At 50.1% G+C, this 23,236-nt stretch overlaps 1 protein-coding gene across 1 annotated transcript in view; it reads left to right on the forward strand.

The window, feature by feature from the left end:
• Window positions 1-23,236, forward strand: part of slc49a4 (solute carrier family 49 member 4) — a 30,930-nt gene that overhangs the window by 3,839 nt on the left and 3,855 nt on the right. The window contains exons 2-8 of the mRNA XM_035523020.2: window positions 1,776-1,869; window positions 6,385-6,653; window positions 7,673-7,802; window positions 10,980-11,088; window positions 13,911-13,978; window positions 16,186-16,313; window positions 16,676-16,858. Coding sequence (XP_035378913.2) covers window positions 1,776-1,869; window positions 6,385-6,653; window positions 7,673-7,802; window positions 10,980-11,088; window positions 13,911-13,978; window positions 16,186-16,313; window positions 16,676-16,858 — 981 coding nt within the window. The remainder of the gene's footprint in view (window positions 1-1,775; window positions 1,870-6,384; window positions 6,654-7,672; window positions 7,803-10,979; window positions 11,089-13,910; window positions 13,979-16,185; window positions 16,314-16,675; window positions 16,859-23,236) is intronic.

A 23,236-nucleotide genomic window follows, 5' to 3' on the forward strand; every position in this document is an offset into this window, starting at 1 on the left:
GTTTGACAGATAGCAGGAAAATGCTACCTACTGGAATGCATATCGCCGGCAGGAAGTTATAATGGAGAAAGGATCATGGCTATTTTTCAGGGTTTGGGTCCGGCCTCTTACTTCTAGCGAAAGGTAATGTTATTGCTATGACATTGGGCAAAATTAATTTATTCTCCAGCATGCTTGTGCCCCTGCGCAAAAAGTGAGGCCCATAAAGACGTAGTTTGACGAGTGTGATCTAGAGGAATTCAACTTGCCCAGAACCAAGAACTGCACACCCCATTAAATGCCCCTTACCTTCAACCCCATTTGAGATGGGGTTTCAAACACCTTTGAGATTAATTAGAACATCGACTGTAAGCCAGGCCTTCTTGTACAAAATCTTGCAATCTTGCAAAAGACTCTTACTGAGTCTTTTGACTGAAATGGCACATGCTCCCACAATCATCCTCCAAAATCTCATGGAACTCATGCCAGGAGAGCGGAGACTGTTACAGCCACAAAGGGGAGAGGGGTGAATCAAAAGGATTGTGGTTTTGGAATGGATGCTCAAGAAGCCTTGGTTGTCAGGCGTCCATATACATTTGCCACATACGCACCGTCCCACTTCTACGAAGCATGCGTTCCTCATGGCCTTCCAGAACCGGCTGTCGTCCTCCCGCAATGATGACATTTTTAATTAAAATTCAATTAATAATGAGAGTTCGATGAAACATTGACCTGGAGGCGTTCATGACCTCAGAGCTTAAGGACATTGTCCGTTATAGAGGATGAGTACTGATTAGGATTCCGTGTGCAGATCACCTTCCTCTGTCAGTGCCTGCAAATCGAGTTCCTCAGTTCTCACACAGCTGTAAATTGGGTGTGACTCGACTACAGATTTTGTCTCGGAGAGCGTTGAGCACCTAAAGTGTCGGCCGCGTGCGTCAGGCGGCCTCCACGGTTTTCCTGAGGCTGGCTTTCGTTAGCGTTGCGGCGTACGGGATTTCACCACTTCTGACAGAAGTAAAACAGCCAGAAAGGGAAGATTAATCTTCAGGCTTTGCCGAAATGACGGTCATGTGAATTTCAATGGGAAGTGACCTGACATGCGGAGGTGGAACTGACAGACAGTTCAGTCTGCTCAAGATTTAAACATTCCACTACAGTAGGTTCCCGTCACCGAGGCCTGCGCTCATTCACAGCGGTGGTTAGGCTATCTCAAGGACACGCGGGGACACTCACAGATTGAATCCGGCGCCTTATTGATTGCGATCTACATACAGAAGCACGTCGCCACCCAAAGATCAGAGTTTACTGTGCCGTCCTGTCCCTGCCTGTAGCAAAATCATTCAGACACATTTTTCCAAATTCATCTCAAACTGCATCTTATGACCCCCAAGGAAATTTCTGATGCCACAGAAAGCCACCTCAGGCTACAGTAGCCAGTATTGCAGGAAGAAATCAGTTCTGGTTTCAGTATCCATCATGACCGAGGGTTGCAGACATCAGATACCCTCCCCAATACACAAATCCAGTGACGAGGCCTAATATCCAACACAGAAAACTGTGACACATCACTTTGATATCAGCTGCCTCGTTCTTATTGTCCATTTATAAGCAAATGCACGTCTATATGTAGCAGAATTATTAAAACGATTGCTCTTTCTCCTACAATCTATTCTACAATCGCGTTGTGTGTACTGAGGCTTTTTTTAATGATAGGTATGTGTTTATGAGAACGAATGAGTTTAACTGGTCTCCCCTCTGGTCTCCCTGCCGGTCTCTCCCGTGGGGTGCTCCAGGACTGCGCACCTCTCTGCTGCTTGCCGCCTTACTCATGGTGCTGGGCTCTACCCTGCGGAGCGTCCCGATCCCGGACCTGCAGCTGAGACGCTGGTAAGACTCCACTCCGATCCGCGCGGCACGCTCGTGCTGCGTTGCGCTCATAACGAAAACAGTTTGAGGAAAAAGGTCAGAGAGAGTTATAAATAAATAAATAAATAAATAAATAAATAAATACATACAAATATATATATATATATATATATATATATATATATATATATATATATATATATATATATATATATATATATATATATATATATAAAATACACACACACACACACACACACACACACACACACACACACACACGATGTGTGTGTGTGTGTGTGTGTGTGTGTGTGTGTGTGTGTGTGATGAGATTTGTAGATCTTTGTCACATCGTGGGTCAGTGAAACGTCCAAGAGCCATACACATCCTGCAAGCGTAGGTCGATACAGTGCAACGCGATATCCTTGTAAGAGTGCGGGCACAGTCCATGTGAAGCCAGCGAAACACGATTTTCATAGATATTGCTTTTCTAAATCTTTGATAGGTGTGGGGTTAGGGGGGCGGGTGTAGGTGTGGAGCTTGTGGTGACTGGAATATTTATCCTTGCGATGACTCGGTTGCAGCCGCGTGCCTCTGTAAAACTGCATAATTGCATATGTAACTAGTTTGTGGCATTAACATCTAGATACACTCGCTACTTCTGCCCCTTCAGCATGTGTGAGGTTGTGACCGCAGGTATGTGGCAAAGCAGATCCTCGGGTTGGGGACGAATCTCACTACAGCAGGTCCCAGTGAACTGGACACCGTAAAACACCTCACGAGAGTGAGGTTCTGGTGCATCAATTCTGGACCCACCACCGCCTGAATAGCCTTTTCCACCCGGAAAGGAAGATGCCGTTTCTCATGTTTTTAGAACGCGATGGTTGAACGGGCTTACAAGGACTGTCAACCTTCTGGAGTTTGCACCTACTGTCACGAAACTGAGCCAGAACCATGTACCGGCACGTTCCTTGTTCCTCGTATCACAGGTTGGATGCCTAGCGCGGATGTGCTGCTTAACATCACTGTTTTCCTTGAAAGAAATATTTTCTACTTTGTCTTTAGTCATCTGTCTTCTGTCCTGCCCCATCGTCCTTTAACTACAGTTTAAATCAGCACAAAAGGAGAAGCAACCTTTAAAATGCCTTGCTTAGCAAACATAACAGCTGAAAAATAAATTATTAAAAAAAAAACATTCTTCATGAGCATTACAGTCCAAGGGGGGGGGGGGAACTCCTTTTTTTCCTCAGAGAAGTTGCTCGTCTGGTCCTGGCAAGGTTATCTGAACGACTTTATGAAGTAATTTCATTAGACTTGCAATTGTTAATCTGCCATATACTTTTTTTTTTTTTTTTATTACCTTTCATAATGAGCTCATTTCAGACGGCATAAAGCTACATTTTAGGATATCAGTTGAGGCACAACCGTGTTTTCTTAATTAGATATATGGGAATGTTGATTGAATTATTCAGCATGTGATTTCAAACTGACACAGCGGCAGACCAGAAGAATGACTGAATTTCCTGTGTGTGAGGTTGATCACGCTCTCTGTGACAGGGTCGCTGTTACATGAAGGCAATGACTAGAGACAGCAGGTGCTCACCATGAAGGCCCTTAGGAGTTATGTTTGCTGGCCTTAAAACTTTGGCAGTTTGACTTTGCGTTTTTTGTAAGGCAGTCTAAATTGTAAACCATCAACAACTCAGAGCAACAATGTGACAGGAAGGGGCCTACTAGTCCTGGTTTGCTTCCCGTGCCAAACAGGAAGGTCTCCCATACCTTGTTTGGAGTGGAATGGAAATGCAATCAATAAGGATACCGGAATATTACATTTTACAGTTTGCAAGTTTCCGTATGTGGCTTTAACCAGTGCGAAATAGGAAACCGGTTTTGGAGCTAAAACTGATATGTGGTTGGAGCGAGTGGAGACTCTCAACCAGCCAAAGGAGTTGGTGTGTACCAAGATCCGCAGGCTGAGTCGTTATAACGGGACGTTATAACACTAAACCAACAAACACAGACTAAAGTCTGACGTTAGCGTTCACCCTCAGAGATTCGTCCGAATCATGTTATGTCGCACCATATTTGTCAGAATTATACGCTGATCGCATGGCTGGAGCAGAGAGAGTTTGCTCAGACGCCTGCCATTCACGCAGGGGGACATTTGTTTTTGTGAAGGTGCGATTTGAGAAGCAACTCTGCATTTATGTACCGTGTTTCTGGGTTGTTGAGACCCGCCCGCATATCTTTGCAGAGGTGATGCAGTGGTTCACTGTGCTCGGCCCGTCGTGTCGCCCTCAAAACCTTTGTTTCTCTAATCTGCAATCAAACGAACACAAAGGGATCGCAAGCCTTTAAATACGAGACAAACCCCCAACCCGAAGCCCCTTTACTTCCCCGCCAGTAGGTGTCAGCACTGGCATAGCAAGAGATCAGCGCAGTCCACGGCCTGGACAGCAGACGAGCGCCTGCGTCGTGAAACGCCCCGGTGGAAGGGATGGCCGTCGCCGCCGAGGCGCGCTCTCGTCTCACTCGCTGGTGGGACGGTTTTTGAGAGAGAGAAAAATTATACATAACGAGCAGGCATACAGCAGCTAGTTTGATGTTTACAAAACCAGTAAATTCTTAATTATTCATTACTGGCTACATGACTTTACTGAGAGAAGTGAAGTTTGACTGAAAGAATTACATTACAGAGAACCCATACAGTTCCTTAAGACACTGAAAATCACTAGCAAGATGTTGAAGATAAAATTGTGCCTTTTATTTGTGCACCAAATAAATCAGTAGTACAGTAATTATTGTTATTGTTATTATTATTATTATTATTATTATAGTCAAATAATTTGTTTGTTTGTAGTGGAAGGGTTTGTATGTGAGCACGGTTGTATCCTGAAGCTACCCTATCCTCCTCATGGAGGTGCTTTCTCTGGTCTGCAGAAGAACTGCAGGAGGCCAGAGAGACAACATTATCGTGGCGGTCTCAGATTGAGGAAAGCCGGCGATCGCTCTCCAATCAGAGCAGACCGCCATCCTCCCACCAAACGTATGCAAATAGCCAGCGGAGTGTCTGATTAACACGTGCGGCTGGATGCCGTGGCCGAATTCCTGATTGTTCCAGGCCTGAGCGTAAAGCCCCGCCACCGTGACTTCATCAGAACATAGAAAATTACCCATCATCACAGCCTTTGTGCACCTGGCAGCCGAAATGAAGTGGCCTTTATGTCCACCTGTCTTTCTGTCCAGCGTGGTTCTTCCCCCCCCCCCCTTAAAAAAAAAATGTTTTAAACATTGCTTGATGTTTATCAGAGCTTTTGTTTTTCCAGGCCAGCAGCAGGAATGAGAAGCTTGCATCCCCTCCACATCAAAAATCCGACTGCCGAAACCCGGCTTTGTCTTGGCTGCAGCGCTTGATGGCACACACACGGAGGGGCCTTGCGCGTTTGCGCGTGTGTTGTGCGCTGCCAGCGTACAATGGAGGGGGTTGACATGGGAACGAAAGTCAGGTGGGAGGGCGCGCCTCGACCCCGTGGAGGAAATGAGAAGTCCTCGTTGTCTGGCGTGGCGCCAGATTTAGCATAATTTTCCTATTCATTCACAAGATGGCTGGTGAGTCTTAAAGTTGTAGTGATTGGCTTTGGCTCTGAGATTTGGAACCGTGTGCCGTCAAATTATGAGCTACCAGAGCGATGTGGTAACGATCCCAACCATGAGTGACAAAGAACCTCGCATATTCTCCGGACACTCCGTCTCCATCCGGCTCCCGCCCTGAGCTTGTGTCTTCGGTGGAGTGGATGTGACCGTCCACGTCACACTGGCAGGATCCCGACGAGTTAGCTGCTAAGGCAGGATTTAAAACAGAACAAGTTGAAGATGAAAGGGTCAGGGCTGTTTCCGATACGTCCTGCAAGGCGGGACATCTGCTTGTCTTCTGCCGAAGGTGGTGTTTTTGGCGGCGAAGCAGGCATGCCGCGACCTCGCGAGCGCTGGAGGGTGCTGTCGTAGACCTGGGAAGGTGTGCGAGACCTCACGATGGAGTTCCAGATCTGGGAACGCATGGGGACTGGTCTTTTGCTGTTGCCTCTGTCCAGTTCCTTCCGTCTTGTTTTTACTGTAGCGTCGATGTTTTGTGAGATGGGCAGCACTGTTTACGTTCCGTAGTACAGCTGGAAAGCAGCCTGGACCTATGACGTGTTGATTCATTTAATGTTCCCATTCGTAACTGGACGCGCGTGTTGGCTGCAGCAGATGTAAACGGACGCGGCAGGGCGGCACTGTCTGCTCTGGAGCCCGAGAGCGTGGACAAGTGAAAGCGACGCTCACTCCGACAGAACGCAGCCGTCCAGAGGCTCGGATGGAGGGAGAGGGAGAGCCAGCAACTTTTCTTCTCTTCAGTCACCCACATGTCTGAGTCATACAGCAAAATCTGTTTAGATTGGCTTTTCAAAATTGTTTATTTTGGCATTAAATTGCTGCAGGAGAAATGTGTTTTGGACTGTACCACTAAGAATATATATTTTTTTCTTTTCTCTGCAGGTTAATTCACGGGGGTCAGCTTCTTAATGGTTTAGCCGGCCCAACCCTTATGAGCGCTGGGCCCCTCCTATCCACTACTTGGTTTGCTCCAGACGAAAGGGCCACAGCCACCGCAGTTGCGTCATTGTTTGGCTATCTGGGGGCCGCCTGCTCATTTCTGATTGGCCCTCTGGCTGTGCCAGCACCCAATGATACACAAGTAGTGAACACTGTCACCCACTGGGATCCAGGCCAGATCAGGACCCACATACAGAACGTTCTCTACACAGGTACAGTACTGTCTACCGGGTCTCCGCACACGCAATGTTACATCACTGCCTTTCACTGGGGCGTTGGTTTTTTTATTTTGTTCTTGTCACATATACATATAAACAACGAAATTAAAAATCTTAAGAAAGCGATTCTTGATGCCACTCCAAACCTCGAAATCAAACGTCTTGGTGAGATTTGACTTTAGCTCTCCTAAGAATGACTAACACAGTTCTGCTTAACTGATTCAGAAAATTAAAGTATTTAAAGGGACGGAGAGAAATCTCACCGTCTAACAGAAGGAGGCGCAGCAATGTAAAAGCCTTTTCTGTTTGCAAGTTTGAAAAAAAAACTGTTGGCTTTAAAGGTCTTGAGGGGGGAAAAAACGCACCAGTCAGCGGAATGAAATAATATTTTGACATGTCCCCTCAAGAGAAAAACCGTTCATCTGACACTTCAGGAAAACCAATAATCAGTCTTCCTTAAAATAAACGCTAGAAGTGTTGCAATAAACTGTACAGAATGGCAGAAAAGGGCAGTTTTACAGAAATGAAATTATTTGAAAATTGACTAACAGAAGCATAGCCAAGAATTTTTTTGGGGGCGTGGATGGATCCCAAAAGAGTAGGGAGGACCACTCTGAAAGTGAGGTGTCTCAGCAGTCTTGAGCCTTTTCTCTCTAAAAACAAAACAAAACAAGTATCTATATTAAACAATGCTTGTACAACAATGCTTTTAAACTAGACATGAATAGATAATAATAATAATAATAATAATATCTGCAACAGTAGGCCGGACTGACTAAAACCTCGGGCAAGGCGGCATCAGATGTCCCAGTGCTGTTTGGCAGGGGTTAAAGGTTAAGGATATGATCACTTGTTCTGTGGGGGGGTTTCTGTTCTCTTGAGATGGTTGCGAGGCAGCTCGTTGCCACTCTGACGTCCGTCCGCTAACTTAAACCCTCACGGCCGGGAGTTTGTTGGGTTAGCCGGCCTTGGCCGGCATGTTGACGGTGGCGTCTCCTGACTGTGTTGTCCAGAGCTGGGGGTCATCACCGTCTTCTTCGCCTTCGCTCTGCTCTACTTCCCGTCGCGGCCGCCCAGACCCCCAAGTGTGGCGGCGGCCAGCCAGCGCCTCGGCTACCGGAGCAGCATCTGCCGTTTGCTAAGGTATGTCTCTCCCCGCAGGCTCGCACCAAGCACCTGCACCCCGGGACTGCCACCCCACCCCCAGAGCACTTCATGATGACACAGTGACATGCCTGGCACTCCAGGGTCTTAACTGGATGGACAAGTAATTTCACATTCCACCCAGGCGCAAGAGCAGGCTTCGACTACCAAGCTGTATTTGGAGTATTTGGAGTGCTGAACTCATTTATGGGCATGGCACTTCTTTCCCGGAACTAACCACATTGCACAAGAAAGTAGCAGTCGTGTATTTAGAAACAAATACTACATTTAACCGTTTCGCAGTGTTTGTCAGTAGTCCCAATAGGAGAAATTGCACATGCACTGAACACAGGCAGCACAGTCCTTTGCAAGTGAAAGCAATACATTGAACAAGAACAGGAGCATTTAGAGTGGGTGTGTGTTGTTGTATTCTAGTGTGAATGGTGGTGTCTGAGGCACATGTGCATATCTCAGACTGCTTCTGTTTGCAAAACCTCTCTACTTGTTTACTGAACTTGTAAGTTCTCTTCCTGCACGTGCAGGACCGCACGCTAGCCGCAGAGATGGAGAGCCTTAATAAACCAGGCCTTTTTTTTTTTGCGTCTCACCCCCTGCTCCTGCAAGTTAACGCATGTGCCGCCCTGGCACGGTGGACGCTGATTAGGTCGGATAATCGTCACACCCGCTCTGGACAGCCGCGGCGATGATTGCGGTCCGGTCGCTCTCGCTGTGACGAGCGCAGACCGGCCTACCTGCTCACCCCCCGGCACCGCCGGTATCTCGCCCACGCCCGCCTGCCCTCTGCCAGCACATTCTGCTGGCACTCGCCAGCAAACAAACTGGGTTTTGCGAGTTTGTGCACCTTCTGGACGCCAGCGTTAGCTGGACAGGAGCTCAGCTGATGGGGAGCCTTCCAATTCTGTATCAGTGCAGTACAACAGAGACTCTGGAGTTCACTCAGCAAGGCCGCAATGAAAATATTGCATTGTTATTATACAGCTACGTGTTGCGATCAGGACGTGCCTTGAGACGTGTGGAACCACAGCGCGAATCCCCGTCTGAAGATCGACCTGTGTTATTTTGATTAAGATTATTTTCATTTGTTGTGCCACGTGAATCGGTGGGTATTTCTCTCCGATCGCTCATCTGGCAAGTCTGAGCTCAGTCGGGATGCTCTCAAAGCTCAATCAAATAGCGTTTGAGAGGGTTCATTTGAGAGAGCTCATTTGAAGCCTCTGCAGTTCCCAGCGTGCCGAGCCACCCACGCACCTCCCAGCTCCGGCTTGGCTGTCTCATCCGGTCGAGCTTTTAATTTGAGCCGTCTGCGCGGAAGTCGTCCTCCGATCGCTCCGATCGCCACTGCTTCCTAGCAGCGTTCCGCAAGGCGTTATCCCAGGCTTGATTCTTGCGGTGCCTGATTATGGAATGCTATTTAGAATAGAAGGAAACAAGCAATAAAAAATGACCTGCTTGCGCAAACACCCCCCACCTCTCATGGACAGACGGCACTTAGCGGAAGATGCCACAGGCGGCTTAGCTCCCTTGGAAATAGTTCACAGGCATAAAAAATAGCCAAACCTGCTTACATACTGCAGTCTAAATAAGCGGGTGGGGTGGTTGCTATTGATTTTTTTGCTGCTGCAGGAAGTTTAATGAAACCGGAGTGGCTCAGAGAGAGGGTGTTCCATCACGGCACTTTTACGATGCCTCTTTGTCAGGGCATCGCCAGGGGTGACCCCTGTGGGCTGACCTCTGCACCCGCACGCCTCGGTCACACGGCTGCACAGTGACACGGGTAGAAAATTGCTCAAAGTTTCATCTTATAACTTCAAAACTTTATGAATGTCTTTAGTTTGTTTATTTGTTAGGATGTTTGTTTATTTTTTTTTTTGGTGCTTTGAAGAATGCCTCATAGGTCAGTATGAGAAAATGAGCTGTTAAAGGGAGACAAGACGGTCCCAAAAAGATAAACAAAATGTCATTTTGTCCCTTTGATGGCGGTCAGATGGACTTAATAGAAGTTCATCGACTCAAGGAAATGAGAGAGAGAGAGAGAGAGAGAGAGAGAGAGAGAGAGAGAGAGAATGATTGTAATTGGGGCAGGAGTGATTGGAGCGTTGACGGAGACCCACGGGGGTGAGCGGGGCTGAATCTGTAAGGGCAGTCTCTAGACACTTCTGGCTGTCGGTCTAATGCAGTGATTGAAGAGAATCTCATAAAAATGCTAATAAATCAAACAGGACTGGAGGCAGAGACCTTGCAGACGAGACTTATGGGCAAATCATGTTTGGAGCTCATCTGAATGGGTGAACAGTGAGGGCTGCGCTGTGCTCAGTAATGAGAGCTGAAGGATGGGGTTTGTGGACTGAGATCTGACACTCGAAATGCAGCCGTGCACACGGAGGCGTAACCGGAGTAAAACAAACAGGGCGATAAGCCTCTCTGTTCTGTCTGTGTGCAGGCAGGCTCGTTTGTTCAGGTTAGTGCTGCTTGTCTCTTGTACGTTCAACTCTAACGTTCTTCCCAATAAGGCGATGCCTGTCAGATCAATGGATATAATTGTGTTTTGCAGTGTTATATTTCGCATTTGTGTGTTTTTATTTAATTGCATTTTGTCTTTATAACTGCGCAGGAAAGGCGTTTGAAAAAAAACCCAAAACGTACAAGTTTGATCTATTGTCAGGGTCCACTTTGTGTATTTATAGTCACAGTTGATTGGCTTACAGTTAGGGACCACCTCTAACTGGGCCTTATTTGGGTGCTGGACCGCTCCTGACACAGCAACGGTACTGACCTGGTAGTGGTACCAGGTGTGGTACTGGCACAAGGCCCCACAGTGGTGCCCGCCTAGGCAAGCGTGGCCTTAATTACCCTTGTAGCCCCTGTAAGCCAGAATAGCAAATGGTGAGACACTTGAATAGACACAAGGTCCGGGTATTCCCGGGCCGTGTTCGGAACGCTGGTGACAGAAGCAAACACCGTTAATGATAGAAATAATGGCCTGGTCAACGTAGACAGGCGAAGAAGGCGCGAGCGCGGCGCTTCTCCGCTTGGAATAGTAATCGGAATTTGAAAGTTGCCGTGGCAACGCCAGCGGCTGCGATGCTTTTTTGCGTTCAGCTCCACGAAGCCCGTCGCGCTCGGTTCCATTTCTCTGCTTTGTTTGTTTGCTCGCAGCAACGTGCGGTTCCTGATGATGGCGCTGGCCTACTCGGTACCCACGGGAGTGGTGGCAGGTTGGTCCGGCGTGCTGGACATGGTCTTGACTCCAGCCAGCGTCAGTCAGGTAAGGAACCCGAACCCAGCGGACGCGTCCCGAGGGCACGAGGCTGGTTTTAAATAGTCCGTGTCCATTATGTCCTGTGTGTTTGATGAGATGAAGTGTAATCACAATTTCAAGCGTCACTAGGCAAATTGGACCCAATAGTAAAATGATCAAAGTTATCGCAAGACTGGTGATTTATAAATTGAAGGCTGCTCATATTCAGTGAGAGAATTCTGCTACTGAAGCCAAACGCCGTCTGGCGTAGTGTATAGGATCGAGAGGGGAGTGTGAGTGAAGGGTTTTCTGGGGGTTTTAAGCGGCTGAGGATCGACAACAGTCTAACCCTTCTTTCTTCTCAGCTGCGTCAGCGATCAGTTTAATTATGATCAAGGCGAATACACAAAATGCAATTTTCTTGTCCAAAATGGATGTTGACTCATAATTAACCCCAGGGCCTACGCACACACACAAACACACACATGCAAGCAAACCCGCGCTATTGACTGAGAGCCCACAGCAAAATCTTCAAAAACTGTTTTCCTTCCTGGACCCACTCATTAAAAACCGGCGAGCCCATGTGAATAGACTTTGAACTGTTGTTGAAAAGATCTAATTACAGTCTTGGAAAAGGAATGCCAGGCTGTTCACGCCGTCATGTAGTCAAACATGCATGCTAGAAACGTCTTTGTTTGCATGACAACCCCCCCCCCCCCAAAAAAAAACCTTCTTCACATTCAACAGCGCAATGAGCAGAGCCGCCCGCCTCGGCATGGGGGTTGAACCGTTAACCATGAGGCCATGTGGGAGTCGGGCCCGCACACATCACACAGGTGCCGCAGCCAGAGAAATCGGACGTGCAACAGGTGCTACGGGTTCTCACCTTCAGGCTTCGGCTCTCCTGGCTGGCTGGAACTCTCCAAGCGTCCTCCGCTTTTAGCGTGCGGCGGCACCGTGTCCGAGCAATGCCCTCCACATCATTCGGCTTCGTTAACTTTTGACAGGAAGAATTTTTCCGCAGACGAGGAGACAGTGAAGATTGCGCAAACCGGAGGTGTCCTTGCGGCGCGACCTAGCTGATCCCGGCTGCTTTCTCGGCTGGCGCTGTCTTTCTCTCTCTCTCTCTTTTCTGTCGTCTTTGAAGTGTTCATGGGGGCTGCACTGTTTCCTTTAACCCTTCGCTTGCCTGGCCGCACAGCTTGCACGGGAAGCTTCCTCGGGCCCTGATCCACAGCCGTAATCCGATTGGCCCACACAGCCTCCCTTATCTGTCGACCGATTGGCTGTGGGGGTCGGCTCCTCCTCCAGTGCCCCTGTGGCGGCGCATGGTTCTCGGGTCTTGTTCGCGCTCCACCGGCTGCTGCGCCGCTCATGCTTCCTGCTCTCGCTCTGCGGCAGTCCAGTGGCTCGCGGGCCCCTGATCCGATTGGCTGGGCCTCCAGACGCCGAGGTGTGCACGACGATCGGAACCCTCTACTCTGCTAAGCATCATGTGGGGCTGTCCGGAGAACTCCGTTCCGGACAGCGTCGGGCCATTCCCGCCTCAGAAACAAAGATGTTCGCTTTGTCCAGAGTCGGTCCAGACATGAAACGCTGGGACCCGACCTGACCCGGAATGTCCCTTGGCCGTGTGCTTTTGCTAGAGTTCCGCAGGGCGGGGCAAGTCCAGACGTGACTGGAGTCGTTGCTCGGGTAATGATTAACTGGCCATTAGACTACACAGCATGATGCAATCAGGAATAAAATTGTTTAAAAAAAACCAAAAAAGAAACCCTGCCTAAAAAATGGCTGCGTCTTGCAAGTTGTTTTTGCTGATGAAACCTGAAGGCAAGTGGTGTGGGTGAGGTAGAGCTCATTTCAAGGACTGATGTCACTTTAGCTTCCTGCAGGCATCAAACAAGAGAACACAAAGGGCTGTAAACACACTAACGCGGCGGGTGCCGTAAGCCTCGGCTGCGGCAGATATTGCCTTTTCTGGTTCCGGTTAGCATATAGCTGTTAATTAATTTCTTTCCTCCGCCGAAATGTTTGCGTGTGCTTGCTGGCAGCCAAACAACGTTGAAACAGTTTTGTGTTTGCTTGACTAATTAGGGTAAACGCTAAGCTGGCTTGAAGTGGCGTTTTGTAACTGAGAGAGGCCCCACAGAGTGGAGATGACTTATGATGCGTCTGAACCCAAGGGACCGACTGCAGTATCAAACATCGCTGTAACACTGTACCAAAAACCGGCACTTCTGGAGAGTTCTCTCGCACCTCCGTCAGACGTCAAACCAAGCCTAAGGATCCCAGCGGGAGGTGGTTGGATATCGGCCTGGGAACGCCTCTTCAGATCAGCGCATCACCGCTGCCGTGCTCAACTTTCTCCCCAAACCCACCCGTCTCAGAACTGAAGCAGCGCCTTCCCCCTCCCGAGTTTTGCTCCGCGGTTCATTTCATTTATTTATTTATTTGTTTTTCTCTTTATATATATATATATATATATATATATTTGCCACGAGCAGAGTGTGTGAGTGTGTGTGTGCTTCAAGTTTCAAGTTTGGTTTATTCGTCACATACACAGTCATGCACAGTATAACTCGCAGTGAAATGGTGGAGAGTGCTCTGTCCAAACTGAGGAAACAGAAAACAGGGGTGCATAGAGGAATATATCTTCTATATATGTAGATGTATGTATAATATATGTATATTATGTTTATATACACAATGTACAATGTATATGGTTGTGTATGTATATGTACACAATGTACAGAATGTACAGATCCATTTTGTAAAATGACATTTACAGTTTTTGTGTGTGTGTGTGTGTGTGTGTGTTTCGTCTCCTTCCTTCTCTCTGCATTTAACAGGTAGATGCGGGCTGGATTGGGTTCTGGTCCATTGTCGGGGGCTGCGTGTTCGGAGTGGCTATGGCCCGGTAAGCTTCACGATAAAGAGCAAAGCACCATCACGGTATGATTTTAATATTCAAGGCTTGCGTGTAGCAACCCTGTACGTTTGTGTCTTATGGCACGTTTAAATGCGGCACATCTTTTAAGGCTCCTGCGATCCGTGTTGTATGAGGATAAACAGCTCCCATCTCTGGATCTTACTGACCTTGAAAGACATAATTATTTTCTCACTGTCAGCAGTGTCAGCTTTCTAAAGCCCAGGATGGGTGGTGGGGTTTGTTTTGTTTTGTTTTTCCTGGAGGGTTCATATTCTCCCAGCCTCCCAGACAAATTTTTCCTCACCCACCTAATTTATTGAAAGCAGCTTTGTGATGTACGGCAGTGGGAAATGCTAATGGAACGACCGGGCAGTGGAGCCTGATGGATGGTCGTGTGTCCGGAGAGGTAAGGGGTTGGTTTGCAGTCGATGAGAAAACGCCTCTTGTTGGACCCAATCAGCAGTTCTGGGGAATGGCTAACATTTTGAAAAAGCTGTAATTAGGAGAATTAGGGCATAACTCTTGCTGTTCCTATTGGCCGTTGTCAGTCGATGTGATGTGGGGTTAGGGTAGGGGCAGCATTGGAGCCAGCACGGTTAGCGTAGCCGCGACGCGCCACGCTTCTGCTCGTTACTGGAGAACGGCCTGGACGGAGACCAGCAGATGTGCGGGGACCAGCGACTGCACGCCCTGTTAATTGGATCCCATCTGTTATGTGTACGCGAGTGTGTCCATGTGTGTACACGAGCGTATGTGGAGTGCACGCAAGTGAGCGGGAACGCACGGGTGCGTGTGTGTGTGACAGATGCGACATGGTCCTGGCAGCCTGCCCCACCGAGGCATGAGTAGCACAGGGCCGATATGCCGTTAAACGGATCTACGTCGCGGAGCTGCGAATGCCCTGGCCCGAATCCGTGTCGCCACTCATGATGCAGATGTGTCCAGGAGTAGTGGTTCCCACGCACCCCCTGCCCGGCCCACAGGGCCGCGTTACGGCGAGCTCCTAGCGTTGCAGAGGGTCTCCCAGGATCCTTAAGGAAATGGCAGGTTTCGTGCCATTCCTGAGGAACGTTTACTCGACAGAGCTTTACTGTGCTGAGCTCCTGAGCTCCTGAGCTCGCTAAAGGTGCAGCTCGGTGTGGAACTGTCTTGGCCTGCGCTTCTTGGTGTCAGTCACGTAATGTGCTCGTTATTTCTGCCACTGTACCGTTTATTCTGGAGCCAAGCCTCTCCCGAGCCTCTCCGGTGGAGCAGACAGCAACAGACAGCCTGTTTATATTTACATCATATCACACAACCCTTAGCCCATGTGCTGCGGGTTAGAATATTTCACAGCATGCATGCATGCATGCGCAAACGCAAAACTACCGATCAAGCAAAATCAATACAGCATAATCAATACATATGATGCTTATGGACCAAGTCTACCAGAACACACAGTATCGTAATGGTGGGTTTACTGGGGGCAGGTCAGATTACACCTGTAAGAGTGTTTGTAATGGCACAGGGGGGCAAGGTTGAGTCCTCGTGAAGTCACCCCAGCCAGACGGATCTTTTCTGTTCCTCTCGCAGTCCAGTAGGACCTTCTGGGTGCAGGGAACGACGCCTCAGTCGTTCTACATCCCACCGCATGGAGATAGTTGGCGTTCCCGTTATTCATCGCCATGGTCTCGGGTCACGCTTTCTATTAAAGCTCTCTTCTTAATAGCTCACTGCTCAATGGCTTAAAGGGTATTTGAGTTCTTCATTGTGTAATTAAAGTCATTTTTCCCTGCTGGTTATTGAGTAGTATAGCGTGATCCGCCATGCTCCTACGGGGCTTGTGTAGGGAGTGTATGGCTCAAACCGGTCTGTAATAAGAAACGCGAGTAAAGCAGAAGCTGTTGGGGTCATGCCAGTGCTTTTCTCTCACCTGAGTGCTCTGCTGGACAGAAATGGTTTGGAGACACTTTGGTATCTAAATATTACACCAGGTGCTGATTGTAATTTGACTGACGGAGTCGAACAAACTTTTTTTAATTACTATTGGAAGTTGTCAGTCACCTTCAGTGCTTAATAGTTTTCCCCTCCAATATGACGAGACACCCACCAAACGTTCGTTAAGGGCCGGGTGGGGAGGTGTGGTGACGTTGGCTAACGTGTCCGCCCCTCCCTGTTGTATGGCTCCACCTACCTCCGCCTGGGCCGTGCTGCAGTTTTGCCGACTCCGTCCGGGGAATCCTGAAGGTGATCCTGGTGCTGATGTTGGCGGGAGCGTCCCTGGCGGCCACCTGGTTCACCCTCACCTGCCTGACGAGACTCACCCACCTGCTCTCCACCAAAGGTAGGCCGGGGGCGAATCGGATCGGTGCCGTGAGATGCCGGTCCGATAGTCATCCGCCGTTGTCCTCTGCCTGGCGGGGCCAGGCGCCCAGTGGGGCTTTCAACCTGGCGAGTGCAGGGGCCACACGTGGGGCCCTCCTAGACTGTCCAGGGGCCCACGCACATCTTTTTGTAATGCAAATCACCTTCCAGACAACACAAGCAACCGGTGTAGCAACAAATATCTCAATAATACAGGCTGGAATATTTCATTTTTCCTAAATTTAATTTCTAAAGTGTGTGTGTGTGTGTGTGTGTGTGTGTGTGTGTGTGTGTGTGTGTGTGTGTGTGTGTGTGTGTGTGTGTGTGTGTGTGTGTATACAGCCACGCTGTATACCTCCTGCATCCTGGTGGGAATCTTCGTCAACAGCAGTATTCCGATCTTCTTCGAGCTCTTCATGGAGACGGTGTACCCCGTGCCCGAGGGCATCACCTGCGGAGTGGTCACCTTCCTTAGCAACCTCTTCACAGGCCTGCTCCTCTTCTTCCTCACCTTCCTCTCCACAGGTAGGTCCGTCTTGCGTTGCTCAGAGTTAACGGCATTATCTACTGGCACTGGTGTTGTGTGGGATTAACTCCAGGGATCAGTGTCCAGGAGTTGTTGCCTATGGAGTGCTTGGAGCGCCACACATTATCTTCTGATCTGATCGCTTGCTCGAATTTGTGATGTAGTTTTCCGGCAGCTTTGTTGATGGCAAGCTTGTGCGTGTTTTATGGACATGGCGGCGCAGGAGGTCCAGCAGACCACATGTTTATTCTGGGCTTCACCGTTACTCGCTAGACTGGCAATGTGTTTGGTGACAGACTGAAGAGTGACTTGACACTCTGTGTGAGATCACTGGTACGTCTCAAGTAAGGTGCTGGGAAGGCGTACAGAACAGAGGGGATGATGTAAACACCCCCCCCCCCCCCAGAAGGTTCTGCACAGGCAGACGCCAGTCGAGCAGAATGGTGAATAATGTGCACTTTCCTTCATCTCCTATCGCATAAATAGCAGTTTCTTGTTGAATATTCATGAGGCACTTGTTGATGGACACCTCCTGGTAAGCAGGTGGTGAGTGAGCGCGGGCTGGCGGTTCTGTCTGAGCGCGGCTTCCCCATCGCCCCACGTGTCGCCTGTCCACCACCGCTGTGACCTGATGGCGCACTGTGCACGGCGCTGGCCTTTCCCAAGGTCTTCTGACAGGGGGCGGGTGCTCATGCATATACATCAATGGTGGGAGTCCTCCAATCTCAGCCGATCCGCGCCAGGGTCCCGTCGTCACGCGGATCGCGGCGGCCGACCTGTCCGGAGGAGCCGCTCCGCCTGCCAAGCGCGTGCGTGGCTTTCGATTGCCAGCCTGTGGGATTTACTCCGGGAAACTGGGATGCCGGACAGTGGCGAGGGATGAAGAGGGACTTCATCCGATTCTCTATCGCCCGGAATGATCCCCAGGAGGAGATTAGCGTGCGAGATTAGTGATCTTAGTGCAGTTCGGCCATCGGTATCCGATTCCGCTATCAGTCCGGCATAGAGACAAACCCGTCTCTGGAGCTCGGGAAGAACAGGCGGGAGCTGGGGACACAGCGGGACCCTATATCGTCTCCACACCCTCAAATCTCGGTTTGGTTGTTTACATGTAACCTGGATGTCCGTGTGTTTCATCAGAATCGTCCCGCTGGTGCCTAGTTTCGCCCGCTGTCAAATTAGTCCCCTCATACTTATTAAAAAACGGCATTCTGCCAGCCAAATATTTCAGTTCGCATGCTTGAAGGATGCAGCAGTGTTCCTGTGATAAACAGTTCCAGACGACGGTCCGGCGCGTGGAGAGAGAGCCAATCACGGACAGGTTCCCTGTGCAGGACCACGATGGGCAGATACTCTGTTTTCTCTGAGGTTTAACACTTGCTTGTGTTTTTTTGAACAGAGGGGTGTGGTAGAGGAATTTCCAGTAAGTTATGGTTAACATCTGTTCTTAATTACTGGACAAATATTCATGCTAACGCCAGCAACCATTAAATCTCACAAGCCAAATCCCCCTTCTGGAATTTTGGGCATGGCCGTTGACAGCTTCCACATTAAACTGGCAAGATGCTGCCAGATGGATTTTTCCCAAGGTTCCCGGGTCAGTCCATGCGTGCTGCTGCCACGATGACGGATCCCCAAATGTTCGCCTTCCCGGCGCTAAACCCCTTCGCGGAGCGTAGCTTTGATTGATCAGCACGCCCCGATGACTCACTCCTCTATCCCACTTTCTGTCCTTCTGTGATTCATCACTTCTTTCCAGCTTATGGGTGGAGCAGGTGAGCGTCACTGCCGGTCTCGTGCCGCTCAACCCCCGAGAGCCGTTTTCAATATTCCTCAGCTGCCAGAGCTGAAATAACGGCGCCCGAGTTCCGGTTTGCTTAAAGCAGGATGCCGGACGTGTCGTATGCGGACTTTGGCGTTAGGGTGGAGGGTTCGAGCGCGAAAGCGTGCACGGAGGTGAAGAGGCAGAGATGTTGAGGCTTTCGATTGCGCTTGTTTTCTCGGCCGTGAGCTTTAGGCGGAATGCGAAGCGGGAAGAAGGAAGCCACCTGGTCTTCTCACAGACCACCCGACTTTGCGTTGGTGACGGCTCGACGTGCCGCGCCGGGATAATCCCGTTTGCTTTGGAAATTGCCGGCGCGTCTTCCGACGTGTTTGGGTGCTTCGCGTGATTCTTGCACACTGTGAATTGAAGGCGCTGTTGCCGTTTTGCTGAAGTGTTGGGGGTTTCGGAGCACGTCACGGTCTTGGCAGGGAAGCGCCAGGTTGCGATAAAGCACATGCGCACACAGCGACGTGGGAAAAGCTCTCCCTTATGTTTAGAAATATAGAGCTGTTTTCTTTCTCCAAGAGATGATGGACTGTAGCAGCATGTGCAAACGTATAAAAAATGTGGATTTTAGTGCTGTGATAATTTCCTCGCAGGAAGGGAAAATTGAGGCCACTAACCATTTAGGCCAGCGATTACTCTGCTGCAGTGCCACGGGAGCTACCGGCGGGGCCGATTGAAGCTGTCAGTCCGAATGGTCCGCAATTAAGGACGGTGGTGAGGGAGCCTCGGAGCGTAGCGCGGCTCCCGGCGAGGACTCGCTTCCCCGGGGTCCGCTCCCGCGCCCGTATGCTGTCACTCTCTGCCCCGTCCCCGTTCCCAAAGGCGCTGTCGGCGAGGGAAGCAGTCAGGCCTAAACCAGACACTTAAATCACATTGCCACCGCCTCCTGACACCAGCTATGAACCGCAGGGAGGAAGGAGTTAAAGAATAACCACAGCAGTCTGACTGGCAGGCAGGTAGCAGGCGCCCCTGTCACGGCTGAGCGAGACGAGGACTGTCGTGTTCTCGGCGGAGGCCACCGAGTTCGGGCCAGTAACCTGTTTTCTTTCTTTATATTCTTAAACGCCTTCCTCTTCTTTAACACCGGAGGACCAGGCACCGACCGCGGACCGCCTGGTCATCCGGTCATCCGGTCATCCTTCACCTTTCGGGGGTGCTGATTGGATTAGCAGCAAGGGCTGGGCGGCGCGGTCGCTTCCTTCGCGAACATTCACCGTGACCGCTGGTGTCCCTCCGTTCTGAATTGATGAGGCCGGGTGTGCGCGTGGCGCAGACGCGCAGTCAGGTAAACGCAATTCCATTAACCCGCCGCCCCCGGGCCCGGCTCGTGAGGCCTGATTAATGAGTGGCCGTATGGTGAGGCACCCCCTCCACTCAACACGCACTCTTACTGCGCCGAACTGTGCCGCTTGGCCAAGTCCTACCATTTGCTCCAAATGGGTCCAGACGGCTGACCCGCCGTGATCCGGCCCTTCCCCCGTCGATCGGGCTGCACTCTCTTCAGGGGCGATTGATCAGCCCCTTATCTGGGTTCAGAATGCCCGTCAAACTGAAATGTGCTCTTACTATTGAATTACGAGGCGCGCCCAGCTGCTCCACGGGCCTGGGAGCTCGGACCTGTGTGTGTGTGTGTGTGTGTGTGTGTGTGTGTGTGTGTGTGTGTGTGTGTGTGTGTGTGTGTGTGTGTGTGTGTGTGTGTGTGTGTGTGTGTGTGTGTGTGTGTGTGTGTGTGTGTGTGTGTGTGCGTGCTTTCCTCTCTGGTCTGAGTGTCCACTGCTGTCCTTTCCTAAAAAAAATCTCACTGGGGGGGAAAAATTAAAACTCCTAAAATCGTAATGCCCTTACCAGTGTATCCACAATCTAGTCCCCTTCTCTTTGAATATTCCTACAACACTGCTGAAATGCAGACAACCTAAGCCAGCAAATGAGTTTGCCAGTGTGTGTTTGTTTCTCTCAGCTTTTTTCCCATTTATGTAAATCTGTGAGAAATTGCTTGGGAGCACAAGTGTTTATCACTCATCAGAATCAGCATCAGAATCCTTCACAAAAATCAGAGTTGCACTGTATGTCTTTACTGTTTTGTGCATTGCAGTGTGGTCTCAGTGGGAAAACAAACCCCCATCTCTCTCTCTCTCTCTCTCTCTCTCTCTCTCTCTCTCTCTCTCTCTCTCTCTCTCTCTCTCTCTCTCTCTCTCGTTAAGATGTCTTTATTTATTGGCAATACTGTACAAAATACAATATTGCCAAAGCATTGAAAATGTTTACATTCATGTTTACATTCACAAAATAAGCAATAGTAATAATAATAATAATAATAACAACAACAAACGCACCAACAACAACATTAATGAGTAATGGTAGTAATAACATAACAGATAACACTCTGAATGATGTCTAGCAAGTATTAAGTCTTTAATGATGTCTAGCAAGTATTAATAAGTCTTTAATGATGTCTAGCAAGTATTAATAAGTCTTTAATGATGTCTAGCAAGTAATAATAAGTCTTTATTGATGTCTAGCAAGTAATAATAAGTCTTTATTGATGTCTAGCAAGTAATAATAAGTCTTTATTGATGTCTAGCAGTGGCATAAACAAGAACTATATATAGGAGGTAGGACTGTATGTGTGAGGTGGGGGAAGGTGTGTGTGTGTGAGGTAGGGGAAGGTGTGTGTGTGTGAGGTAGGGGAAGGTGTGTGTGTGTGAGGTAGGGGAAGGTGTGTGTGTGTGAGGTAGGGGAAGGTGTGTGTGTGAGGTAGGGGAAGGGGTGTGTGTGTGTGAGGTAGGGGAAGGTGTGTGTGTGTGTGAGGTAGGGGAAGGTGTGTGTGTGTGAGGTAGGGGAAGGTGTGTGTGTGAGGTAGGGGAAGGTGTGTGTGTGTGTGAGGTAGGGGAAGGTGGGTGTGTGTGTGTGAGGTAGGGGAAGGGGTGTGTGTGTGAGGTAGGGGAAGGGGTGTGTGTGTGTGTGAGGTAGGGGAAGGGGTGTGTGTGTGTGAGGTAGGGGAAGGTGTGTGTGTGTGTGAGGTAGGGGAAGGTGGGTGTGTGTAGGGGAAGGGGTGTGTGTGTGAGGTAGGGGAAGGGGTGTGTGTGTGTGAGGTAGGGGAAGGGGTGTGTGTGTGTGAGGTAGGGGAAGGGGTGTGTGTGTGAGGTAGGGGAAGGGGTGTGTGTGAGGTAGGGGAAGGGGTGTGTGTGTGAGGTAGGGGAAGGGGTGTGTGTGTGTGAGGTAGGGGAAGGGGTGTGTGTGTGAGGTAGGGGAAGGTGGGGGTGTGTGTGTGAGGTAGGGGAAGGTGTGTGTGTGAGGTAGGGGAAGGTGGGGGTGTGTGTGTGAGGTAGGGGAAGGTGTGTGTGTGTAGGGGAAGGGGTGTGTGTGTGAGGTAGGGGAAGGGGTGTGTGTGAGGTAGGGGAAGGGGTGTGTGTGTGTGAGGTAGGGGAAGGGGTGTGTGTGTGTGAGGTAGGGGAAGGGGTGTGTGTGTGTGTGAGGTAGGGGAAGGGGTGTGTGTGAGGTAGGGGAAGGGGTGTGTGTGTGTGAGGTAGGGGAAGGGGTGTGTGTGTGTGTGTGTGTGAGGTAGGGGAAGGGGTGTGTGTGTAGGGGAAGGGGTGTGTGTGTGTGTGAGGTAGGGGAAGGGGTGTGTGTGAGGTAGGGGAAGGGGTGTGTGTGTGTGTGAGGTAGGGGAAGGGGTGTGTGTGTGTGTGAGGTAGGGGAAGGTGTGTGTGTGTGTGTGAGGTAGGGGAAGGGGTGTGTGTGTGTGTGAGGTAGGGGAAGGGGTGTGTGTGTGTGTGTGTGAGGTAGGGGAAGGGGTGTGTGTGTGTGGGTAGGGGAAGGTGTGTGTGTGTGTGTGTGTGGGGGAAGGTGTGTGTGTGGGGGGGAAGGGGTGTGTGTGTGTGAGGTAGGGGAAGGGGTGTGTGTGTGTGTGAGTAGGGGAAGGGGTGTGTGAGGTAAGGGAAGGGGTGTGTGAGGTAGGGGAAGGGGTGTGTGAGGTAGGGGAAGGGGTGTGTGAGGTAGGGGAAGGGGTGCGTGTGTGTGAGGTAGGGGAAGGGGTGCGTGTGTGTGAGGTAGGGGAAGGGGTGTGTGTGTGTGTGGGTAGGGGAAGGTGTGTGTGTGTGTGTGTGTGTGGGTAGGGGAAGGTGTGTGTGTGTGTGTGTGTGGGTAGGGGAAGGTGTGTGTGTGTGTGTGTGTGTGGGGGAAGGTGTGTGTGTGGGGGGGGGAAGGGGTGCGTGTGTGTGAGGTAGGGGAAGGGGTGCGTGTGTGTGTGAGGTAGGGGAAGGGGTGTGTGTGTGTGTGAGGTAGGGGAAGGGGTGTGTGTGTGTGTGTGAGGTAGGGGAAGGGGTGTGTGTGTGAGGTAGGGGAAGGGGTGGGTGTGTGTGTGAGGTAGGGGAAGGGGTGGGTGTGTGTGTGAGGTAGGGGAAGGGGTGTGTGTGTGTGTGAGGTAGGGGAAGGGGTGTGTGTGTGTGTGAGGTAGGGGAAGGGGTGTGTGTGTGTGTGAGGTAGGGGAAGGGGTGTGTGTGTGTGTGTGTGGGTAGGGGAAGGGGTGTGTGTGTGTGTGTGTGTG

The sequence above is a fragment of the Electrophorus electricus genome, chromosome 9, assembly GCF_041902795.1.
Source record: "Electrophorus electricus isolate QZ-2024a chromosome 9, ASM4190279v1, whole genome shotgun sequence".
Lineage (NCBI taxonomy): Eukaryota > Metazoa > Chordata > Actinopteri > Gymnotiformes > Gymnotidae > Electrophorus > Electrophorus electricus.